Consider the following 12,307-nt stretch of genomic DNA (forward strand, 5'->3'; position numbering starts at 1 on the left):
AAGCACTATTTATAAAACAACAATGAAGAGCAAAGAGTGTCTCAGATCAGCAAAGGAAAAAAGGGGCCTATTACAATGTCAGGAATATACCAAATACCATGTACATGTGGAAAAGTCTATACCGAAATGACTGGACAATCCAACAATGACAGGAATGTAAGCGGTATTGTATGCTGAGGCTCATAGAGAAATCGGCAAAAGTGTAGCACACGCTGCATGAGACTGACCACAAAGTGAAATTTGCTGATACGGACAGTCTTGCTATAGAGAAGAGCTATTACACCCTCTTGTTCAGGGAAGCTATAGAAATGAGCAAACATGGCAATAACTTCAACACAAAAGAAGAAAGCTCCAAGGTGAATGGATCCAGGATTTCTTTGCTGCAGAGAATGACAGTTGCAGCATGTTGCAGGGGGAGAACCACAGTGGGAATGACCTCGGGAAAGCCCTTGGACGTTGGCATGTCAGGTACATATAATCTGCAGTCGAGAGCATGACTTCAGTCCATCACCAACAATGGAGGGTGAAGCTTTGACAAGGCCAGCCACTCGTACTAGCGAAACATCAGAAAAGTTATCACACAAACATGGGTTAATAGGCAATTCGTCATTATGGATTTGTTAAAAAAAAAAAGGTACTTCATTTCTTGTGCCTCTGTTGCTATACTCCTCACATGATGTGTCCCACACTGCAGTCTTTAAATTTCTTCAGAGGCTCTGTCTTTGAAGTTTCGCCTGCCACTCACCCTCTCACATACATTAGAACAGCATTTAATCCCAAATGCAGTGATGAAAGACGAACTTTTGTTACGCGTGGTCCTATCCACTCAACATGGGAAGTTCGTCGGTCAGTTACAACGGCTACACATGTCCAATATGTCAGTCAGTTGTTGGGCGTTTAAGGATCTTTACTTTCAAAATTTCACACCTTTAATATTTGAAGACACTAATTCTATTGTAGTTATATTTTATCACTTTAATAATTTTCTTTTTATCATCTTTTACAGTTTTACACATCCGCTGGTCTACCAATTTAATATTTTATTGGAAGTTTTTTTACGTAACTGTTAAACTCTTAACATCCCTACCACTATCCCTCCCTTTCCTCTTCCTGCCTTCTTTCCCCTCCACTCTCATTCCCCCTTCATTCATTTAGTAATTTTACTATTTTATGCTGTTTACAGTTTACACAGCCACTGTTCTACACCATTAATATTTTGATGAGAATTTTTACATAACTATACTTTTTATAATTTTAGTAAGACCCGTCTTATTAAACTCATGACATCCCCAACACTCACCCTCCCTACTTCCCTTTCCGTCCTCCAAAAACTCTCACTTCATTTTCCCCCTGACCCCTCTTTTCCCCTTTCCCCTCCAACCTAGCTCCACCAGACACTTATTAAAATAAAATGACAGATGTTGCAAAACACAGGAATCCCATGCAACACTCTGAAAGAGAAGACAGGTTGCTAACGCCACTCCCTAGGTAAAATCTACATTTATGTACTTTCTTTTCTACAGAGTAATCAAAACATGTCATGTAATTAATAATGTGCAACTGAGACTGAAAAATAAATGAGAATTATTTTAAAAATTTTAATAAGCTCTTGGCAATTACAGAAAACAGTATTTAATTAATGATTTGTAAAGTCAATGATAAGCATATTGTACAAAAGACAATAGTACAATATAAGTGGTAAGTAAAAAGGAAATTTATCATGAAACTGAACGTTGGTTTGAACACCAGAGTTTTACTAGGCATGGTCCTGCTGGTTGTGGTATACCAAGCCTTCCTCCAATTTTTGAAATGGCTTACCCAGCCAAGGACCTACAGTTTAATGTCGACTCTGAACCATGAAGCAACTTGGAATTTTTCACATTAAAAAACATTCCCAGAACAGTAACTAGTGATAAATAACAAAAATTCTTCAGACAGAATGGATAAAATCTGACACCTTCAAATATGCAGCTTGGCACTTCACTGCTCAGCTACAGAGGAGTGCATGCATTCTTTATGTCCAATTCACGGAGACAAATTATTAAAATTCTTTGACAAGTGATTATAAAAGTTGGTACAAGAGGTGTGATCTGAGAAGGTTAGTTTTCAGCCAGTGGTGGTTAGTAATGAATCCCTGCCAGCAGACATCATAATGAGCTGGCAGGGTTACTGTGGCAGAATAGTGTGGATAACTGCATGGCGAAGGAGGGGGAGGGGGCCTCACACAACATGTAGTATGGGCAAACCCACTGATAAAAGTGTTTATTTGCAGATGGCAACAAGGCGGGGTGGGGCACTTCTGACACTGAGGTCGACCACCACACACCTCGAATTATGCTTCACACTGTGTACCATTTCCATGTGCTCAGTATCAGCCCCCCACACTTGTCTTTATCCCTGTGCACATCTCTTAGCAGTTTGACACTAACTGATTCTCCACAGACTGACTTGTGCCCGGTGAGTTTCACTTCCTTTTGTGGGGTTCTTTTGTTCCTTGGCTGGCGATCAAGCTACAGTTAGTCCCCATGTTACCTTGTGCCAACAGCATTAACAATTGGCTTACAAGTAGCATAATCATTCAGTTCATACACACAGTTTTTTCAGAATAGAAATGTGCTCAAATGCCCTAGTAAAAGTACTGTGAGATATATCGTCATGCTGTAGTGTTAGTACTCAGCATCAATGTTTCACACAGTTACTTTTCTACCAGAAACAAAAGTAAAATTTATTTCCTGGTACACCTTTTACCATTACGGATAAAACAAGCCAACAGTTCTTTTGGTGCTGAGGTATTTGGAGTGGATTTCAAATGAATTTGATGGCCTGAATTTAAATATGGCATTAGCTTTTGCCAAGGACTTTAAATTTCTAAGATGTAACATTTTTGTGAAAGATACATTACATTATTTTAAGTTAAATCTTTGGACCAAAAAGTTTACAGTTTTTACTATTACATTGTATAAATATTATATGACCCAACAATAAAGGGAAAAGTCACTGATGAAACCAACTAACTAGGCAGGGAACACTTTGGAAGCTTCTTTTGCCCGACATTCTAAAATGTATTTTGGAACAGTCTCTTCTTAAATTCCAGCATGTGCATATGCCATCTTCCTTGGTAGCAGTCCTCCATAGTTTTAACATCCTGGTGAAATCTTTCACCTGGTTCCTCATCAGTGTCTCCTTAGTTTTCAGGAAAACGGTCTAAATGGCTGTGTAAATAGTCCACCTTAATAATCATGTTGCAACCATGGGTTTTGAAACTATTAAGCATCTTGTTTATCAGTTCAACGTAGTTTTCAGCTTTGCATTTGCTTGATAATTTATGACAAGTGCACGAAGAGGAACATAGATCTGTGCCTTTCTTCCTTATGCTGGAGGCTTATTGTTTAAGATTGGACAAATTTTAAGGAATTTTAACATTAAGAGCGTTTTCCGTCCACTTTGTAAGATTAGGGCTCTGCTCGGCTCTGTGAAGGATGATTTGGGGCTTAGGAAAGCCGGAGTGTACAAAATTCCATGTCAATGTGGGAAAGTTTACGTTGGCCGTTCTATTCGCACAGTGCAAGACAGGTGTGTGGAACATCGCCGACATACGAGGCTACAACAGCCAGAAAAATCGCCGGTAGCAGAACACTGCCTAAATGAGGGACACAAAATGAAATTTGAGGAAACTGTTGTGGTTGCCAACATTTCGGTTTTTGGAACAGTGTGTATAAAGAGGCAATTGAAATTAGGTTGACTGATAATTTAATCAACAGAGACAATGGGTTTCCTCTTCGCAAAACGTGGAATCCTGTATTATCTCACATCAAAACTGAACGTTCTTCGATGCGGCCTTGATTGCGATATATCGTTGCCAGCAGTGTTTCACTAAGGGCGGCGCCACCTCCCTGTTCTAGAAGGCAGAAACTGTGATGGGCAGCGCATGCGCCGTGTACTGAACAGTGGCCTATATAGGATGTCGATTTGCAACCTGGCGTCAGTTCACAGCGGGACTCATCAGCATAAGCAGCATGTTCCTGAAGATGGCGAACAGCTGGATCGCCAAAATATCGAGTCAAGTTGATTTTAGGATTCGGCAGCAAACCCAAAGAGACTTTCAAGACTTATTACGCCAGGAAAGCCTACGCAATCACATAAGTTTCAGGTTCATTTTATAACAACTCTTTCCTAAACATAGATATCACGTGAGGCCCATTTTGCTCTACCCTGTACGGTGAGAATTTACAAACCAATCTAAACTCTAGCACTTCTGGCATCCTTAAGATACCACATGCTTACTCTGTTTGGTGGATTTTCCTGGAACTAAATGGACAGCAGACCAACACTAGGGCAAATATACAGGAACCAATCCTTGTTTATGTGATTTATAACTGTAAAAAATAGTTAGAACTGCACATTTTGTACAGCAGACAGAGAACATTTGATTTCATATGTAGCTAATATCAGTTTTAAAATCCGAGATTGAGAGAGAGAGAGAGAGAGAGAGAGAGAGAGAGAGAGAGAGAGAGAGAGATTCTTGTACACCTGTCTAATCTAACTGGTCCTACACTGCTGGGAAAAAAAATCAACAACTGTACTCAGTGTTTCAGTAGGTTTTCTGCAGTGTGATCAAATGCAAACTGTATAACACTATACAGCAAAAATATCCATATTTTAATCAGAACTGGCACAACTGTTCATTCGGTTCCCTAATGCATAAGACATAAATTACATCACAATAATGTCATTACATCAGAGTGTAAAATCCAAATCAAGGCTGCATTTAAACACATACAAGTACTGAATAATTCAGGTAGGTGCTATACAGCATTAACCACACTACTCAAAGGAAATTGAGTATTAATCTTTTAGTGTGCACTAATTATTTGTGTGTGTGTGTGTGTGTAGCTTTAGTTCTCAGATATTAAATACTGCAAAGATAAATGCACATTTTACTCTTTAGAAAGACACAATAAAAGCAACAGTATGAAACTGTTATTTCTGTACTCTCACCAGCACAAGCAAATAATAGTATGCATTCAGTTGAAAAAACATTTTCATTACAAATACTTCAGCAGTGGTAATACACACAATGCTGTACACCTTCATAATATGAGCTGTTCTTATGTCATCAGTCTGTACTAGTCGACCATACTATTATTACACCTGGGAGTGAAACTGCTTCAATCAGCTTATCACGAGCTTTTATTGTGATATTTTATGAGGACACATTTAACCGCTTGACATTATATGAACAACTGCCTGGTAATCATCCACGGTGTGATGCACTTCCCTTAGTCACTGTATTTGTACACTGTACTGTCATTGCGTATTTCTGATAACGGCCACGGGAGGCCATGCGCAATAATGTTGTGGTCAGGTATTTGTCACTATATCCAACCATAAAAAACATGTTAGTTGTATACGATCCTGTCTCGTCCCACCCCTCTCTTTTCCCATACACCAAACCTTCTCTTAAGAAGTTGTGATGAAATCTCTTTTTACAGATCTAAGTTCTAAAATATTCAACATTCTTTTTTTCTCTATCCTTTGGATTTCTTCTCTCCCAACTGACCTCCTTTGTGTGGTCCGGTGCATTCCCCATTGGTCATAATGAGAGTAAATTTAATTTTTTGGGTTCTCTGATTTCTTCTATCAACTAAAAGCAACTTTGACTCACGACATATTTCTGAAATGCATTGTTTCACAGCTGTAGTACTGACTTCTAACAATCCTGTAGAAGGTTTTGGCTAGAGACTATAGCCCGTTTCCTTTAATGAGTCATTGTCTTCAACTGAATTATTACTCTCAATGAATCTGGGTATCCTCCCATTACTTCATATGTTTTTGATGATTTATCTATGACTGCTTTTCAACAGTAAGCACTCCCTTGACTCTTGTAAGAAATTCTCTTGTTTTCCTCTTAATGTAATGTTAACTCAGCATGTGTGTGCAGGTTAAATGGTCTAAAAAGCATAATAAATACATACACTCTTCGTCACATTAAAAAAGCAACTGTGTTGCCTGTGACACTCTACACTGATTTTTTAAATTTTCAAGGTAAAGTGTACATCATGTACTTATTTATCTGAAATTGTATGACTGTTTATTACGAATCACAAAAAAATTCATAGAAATAGTGAATATTTGTAGTGTTAAATGAAATACGCAAAATGTTTGGAAGATATTCATAAACACAAGACTCTGGTGCTGTATTAGTGAGTACACTTGCTTGAAAATTGCCTCTTCGAGAAATGTGTTGCCAGAGGCAATGACACAATAGACAAACAGCAGACGTCTCATTGATAATGGAGCGATACCATGTGGTTTTCACAGTTGATGTAAGAGAGCAAATTGCAGATTATGCATCCTTACAAACTGTTTACCACTTGAATAAGAAAAAAGATTAAGTAATGATAGATAACAAACACCTTTTCTGTCATTACACACAGGCATAATGCCTAGCCAAAGACTGTCTTCCTCCATGTGGAGTCAACACAGAACAATCTCAAGTGCTTACTCTTACATGATTCATAACCTTGACCTAACTTACCTTCTGTCAAGCTTTGGCACAATGCTACTTGACATGGACTAAACACAATGCCCGTATATACAAGACGCAGATGGAAGTTCCTGTTTTATTACCGTTAAGCACTAAATTTATGTTCCACATAAAAGACATGGAAAGTCAATTCATGTCAAAGAATGTGGGCGACTCTGGCTGCTTTTTATTTTTGTGAATGTAATTCATATGAGTGGAGAGACTGTTTTGTGTTTTGAAAAATTTGCCACAAATTTGGCAAGGAACCTGCTGATTAGGCATGTGCCGATCGAAGATGTGTCTCCGTAGGCTCGTCTTGCGCACCACTTTACCACATACTGAACATGCTGCATCCTCACTGCGGTCTCCTGCAACATAGCACCTCTTGCTGTGTAGCGATCAGGTGGTATTCTTCAAACAGTCTGCATACAGACAATATGACAACCTACAATCCTACAACAGAAGTACAGAACTGTAACAGAAGCAGCTTATCTAGACATGGGCTGCATACAATGAAAACTGTTATCTCCTGAAGTGTCTAAATTCTCATTAATGAGTAAAGAATAAGTCATCTGCTAAGTAAAGATCAAAGCACACACATAATGTTTTTTTTATGTTGTGTACGTCAGCGTGAACCCATTTCATCCTGTCAGATATGAGACTCTTATTAAATAAATAATCAGATGCCGAAATGATTTGTTTCAAGTAATTTACGATTATATTATGAAATGCTCTTATGGATTAGTAACAAGAAAATATAACTCCTTCCAAAAATTGTATAACCTCAATGTTTCTCTGTCCTGTTTAGTAAGTCAACTGTTGTTGTTCTACTTTCATTCTAGAATCAGAAATTTACTACAGTTCATATTTGACTAACTCAGCAATACAGACCTATTTAGTCCTTTTTGCCATTATACTGCCAAGGTTAAATTGCAAAATTGCCAAAATTAATGGAAAAAGTTATCTTGTATGCGAACAATGAAATAATCATTTCTGACATTTTTGTACACATTGCAGGGAGCTTAAAGATGCAACATATTAAAAGAAAAGGAAAAAAGGGGGCCATCAAGCTATTCAAAATTTCCACTGCAAAGATCTGACAAAAAAAGTCTCTGCCAGCCAATATGAGAGTATCAAGATTAACATGATATGATGGTTTCTATCATGTAGCAAATTTGGTACTATTTTAGTAAGAGTAACAGTAGCATTAGTAATAGCTGTTCTTGTTTTCACCTCTGTTTTTGTCATATTCATTTGCAGATTAATTTTTAATTGCACATGCAGTGCTTACAACACGGCTTCACAACACTTCGCATCATGCACAAGATGACAAATAGAGAAAGGCACAAACTGCTTGTACAGAAAGCAGTTTAAGAGTGTCAAGCAACCAATTGGAATCTGTAATGTAATAGAAATGTTCACTTAAAACACAGGAAAAACAATGAAGAGGATAAAATTCAAGCCTGATAATTCATTCAGAAATAATAAATGCTGATGAAAAAAAGGCCATTGACAAGCCACAGAGCAGTGATTAATGGTGACAGACTAAAGGGTAGATGGAATCTGCAATTTTAAAGGTAATGGGAGAAATGGGCAGAGGGGAGGGGGTTGTCAGAGAGAGAGACAGCATGAGGTAAAGCTGGACATGAGAAGAAAGGAGGGTATGGAAAATAGGGAGACAGAATTAAATGCTGGTTGAGGGAAGATTGTAAGTGCGGAGGGGGGGATATGATGGGGTCAGAGAGTGCTTATGTACAAATAAACTCTATAAAAGCCATTTAAAATTATGAAAAAGTAAATGTAATCAAATGAAAATTACATTAACATGAAAGAAAAAGGGTTCACAGAGACCACATCCAAGTAGACTACAGAAATAATGAGGAACACAATTGACAGAGCATTAGGATCATAGCCTGTAAGAATTAATCAATAAAAACAGAAGCTTTAACTATTATTGTATTTATCTTTAATAACATAGCATTCTTAATTCCTATGTTGTGAAAAATTAGAGACCGAATACATATCATAAAAAATTACTTCCATTTCCTTCATCATGAGAAAACTGACAAAATCTTGAGCCAGCAAGTGATATGGACAGTAATTGCAAACACCTCTACAAGTAGATGTGCTATTAGCATGTCCACAGGTTTAATGGTGAAAATAAACAAACACTCCCCCTACAGCAGAATGAAAGAACATGAACCACAGTAAGCATTAAAATTTACCTTTGAAATCATTTGATACTGATGACCCCCAGTCCACTTAGTAAAAGACACAACTATTGTTAAAATTACTGCCACATTCTTTTAATTTGTTTCTTATGTCAGCTAGTGCCCCCTTCTAAAGCTGTGGTTTGCTACACCTGATTTGTCATATATACATTTTTTAAAATAATGCAAAACCTAAAACACAAACTTGGTGAATGCTTGGGTGGCATGTTCAATAACATCATTATTTCATTAATTGACTGTTGGACTGTCTTTCAAAAGAATGGTCAGTCCTGACAAGCATGAAATAGCATCAAATGTACTCTCTTACAAAATTTCTTGTTAACAGAAATGCAGTGTTAAAAGGAGAAACGACTAACATTATCCTTTACTCAGCCTCCTTTCTATATCATGCTGAGGTTGAGTGTTGGGTAGCGCAATTCATATTTCCTTCTAGTGTTGTGTTAATGAATGTCACATGTTACCATTGTTTAAATTGGTAACAACAAACTACATAGTGGAGTAAATGTACTGTGGGTTCAAATGGCTCTGAGCACTATGGGACTTAACATCTGAGGTCATCAGTCCCCTAGAACTTAGAACTACTTAAACCTAACTAACCTAAGGACATCACACACATCCATGCCCGAGGCAGGATTTGAACCTGCGACCGTAGCAGTCGTGCGGTTCCAGACTGTAGTGCCTAGAACCGCTCGGCCACCTCGGCCGGCTGTACTGTGGGGTCATTCTTCAGATGCCAACAGTTTAAATAGCTATTTACAAGAGATTATGAAGTCAAAGAGTAGCACAGGGATATGATACTTTGGCAAGCTGGTGAGGATGGAATGTGGTATAGGGGTCAGCATTACTGGCTGGTGGGCCATAAGTCGGCAGTTCAAACCTAACCACCAGCAATAAATTGTTATGCAGTATTTCACTTCTTAAAGGTTTTTGAAATATTTTAGTCTGTAATATCTGAGTATTCTCAAATATCAGATGTTTGTATAAATACCACCATTCTGGAATATCTGGTTTTTATATACGTAGTTGCTCTCTCTGTCCAAGAGGTCAGTTCTGTACAATGGTGTTCATAATAAATATGCTGCAGTGCTGTTTTATTTCATTGTGATCCTGGTTTCAGATGTGGACTTGCGTGATATGACACTGCTTGGTGGAGACACAGGGTACTTCAAACCATCTACATCATAATGGCTGAAATTGTGCAAGGTAAAGCCATTGCCAACACTGACAGGAACGAGCTTACAAGAAGGACAACATTCCCACAATTTAGGAGATATAGATTCCAAGCCAGCAATAATTCAACTGCACATCAGGCATCTATAAGTGTTCTCCAGAGATACTGGTCAGGACCCAACAAAATGGCTGAAAGAATTACAAAAGAGTTGCCAAATACAACAGCTGGGATGACATGACGTGTTTGGCAAATGTATACTTTCATTTGAATTGGTTAGCCCAGCAAAGGCTCAAGAAATATGAAGAAAACCTCAATAGCTGGGATCAATTCCAGCCCAAAATGAAGAAAATGTTTGGCAACAATCAGCAGCTGGTGTTCCACTTGTGGAAGAATAGGGCCCAATGTCGTCATGAATTCAAATAAGGCAGAAGCTGACTAAATCTCACGCTTGATGAAAGGAGTTGCAGAAGACATGTACCAGGCTCTTGACGTAAAGGATATCACAATGACCAAGGAATTCCTCAAGTGGTGTCAGCACATCAAGGAAATGCAACAGAAATGAACTGGACAAAAGAAGTGAGACCAACCCCTGGATGACCACCACGGCCTCATCCCTCTCATATGCCACGTAGTGAAAGAGAAGTTACAGCATTCTATGCAACTACAACTGTTGGACCAAGTAAGCAAGAGGTAGCAGCCATGAAAATCGACCCAAATATGGGATCATCCACCAATTAGTCAGTGCTCATGTTGGGTGTCACCAGCTGAACAACAGATAATATATGGGGAAGTGAAGAAGATGCTGCAAAATGGCAGCATTGAGGCCTTAGTCCCCTCCTTTGGTCCTTGTGAAGAAGAAGGAAGGCACATGACATATCCGTGTCGACTGCCGACAACTGAACAAAATCACGAAAAAAAGACAGCTATCTACTACTGCTTATTTGTGATGCTCTATACTGGTTGAGAGCAGCCGATTTTTCTCTATTACGGGCACGTAGACAGCTAACGATGCATTATACTACATGAAATGGGCACCAATACTAACAAGTAAAAAAGTGTGAATATGTCAAGATGTTTTGATTTCAATATCTTTGAAACTGCGGGGTAATTCAAAAAGCTAGTTCTCTTCTTTTACATCCCTAACTCTCCCCAAGACATGTTCACCTTTTTCTCTCCTATAATAGGAGCATTTTTCATTCTGGTTCCCAACTTTTAATCAATCATAATTTTGACATTAAACAGCCATAGCATGGCAACTGATGTAGATTTTTGTTGACTCGAGCAACAGTTGATCCTGTATAAGTTTTTTTAATCTCTTTTGAATCATGTTGCCTATATCTTGGCAATGGATAAAGCTTTCACAAAACAACAGTATGACCATTAATTACATCTATCTGTCTACCATCTTACAAATTTCACACAACTTTCAAACATAGAAGTGCCGTACCTATAAAAACCTTACAAAAAACCTGTTTTCTGAGCGTAAAATATGAATGCAGCTACATTTTTGAAAGCAAGTCTTCAATTTTATCATAAAACAGCATTTTTTGTTTATCTGATTCACTTCAAATCATTATTGCGCGTTCAGTTCATATGAGAATGAATTTCATTTGTTACATTTAGTTTTACTTCAAACAGTAGTATCTCGACAATGGATAAAGACTATTGGAAAAAAGAAATTTCATTTATACTTTATCCATTTAACTACCTTAGTGCAAAGTTTGAATCAATTTGTGTAAGTTTAAAATACGGAAATTGCTTGGTTCAAAAACCTCCCCAAAAAACTTTTTGTTTGGCACATAATCCAAACCAGTGCCCTTATAAAAGGTGCCATACTCAATTAACATCTTCTGCAAAAGGAATTAATTGATTTTGCCTGGGCTTAATATCCTGTAACATAGTTACAGTAAGACAGACATTTGGATAATGGAAAATCCAGGATGGAATGTAACAATGTTATGAAAACAAAAGTTGCTACTCACCATATAGCAGATGCTGAGTCACAGATAGGCACAACAAAAGTACTGTCACAATACAAGCTTTCGACTATCAAGGCCTTTGTTGAAAATAAACGACACACACACACACACACACTGATTTTAGAACATACATTCTGTTCGAACATTATGAATTACCTCGAAGAAAACGGTCTATTCACACACGGTCAACATGGGTTTAGAAAACATCGTTCCTGTGAAACACAACTAGCTCTTTATTCACATGAAGGGATTTCAGATCGATTCCGTATTTCTGGATTTACGGAAGGCTTTTGACACTGTACCACACAAGCGGCTCATAGCGAAATTGCGTGCTTATGGAATATCGTCTCAGTTATGTGACTGGATTTGTGATTTCTTATCAAAGAGGTCACAGTTCATA

General features: G+C 38.0%; 1 protein-coding gene across 5 annotated transcripts in view; it reads right to left on the reverse strand.

The window, feature by feature from the left end:
* The window catches only part of LOC126259293 (broad-complex core protein isoforms 1/2/3/4/5-like), a 344,638-nt gene that overhangs the window by 148,759 nt on the left and 183,572 nt on the right, over positions 1-12,307 (reverse strand). The window contains exon 7 of one of the 5 annotated variants that reach the window (XM_049955984.1): positions 6,200-6,894. The exons of the other annotated variants lie outside the window; for them this stretch is intronic. Coding sequence (XP_049811941.1) covers positions 6,674-6,894 — 221 coding nt within the window. The 3' untranslated portion in view covers positions 6,200-6,673. Of the gene's footprint in view, positions 1-6,199; positions 6,895-12,307 lie in introns of those variants that run through there. 5 annotated transcript variants of the gene reach the window in all.

The sequence above is a fragment of the Schistocerca nitens genome, chromosome 1 (genome assembly GCF_023898315.1).
Source record: "Schistocerca nitens isolate TAMUIC-IGC-003100 chromosome 1, iqSchNite1.1, whole genome shotgun sequence".
Lineage (NCBI taxonomy): Eukaryota > Metazoa > Arthropoda > Insecta > Orthoptera > Acrididae > Schistocerca > Schistocerca nitens.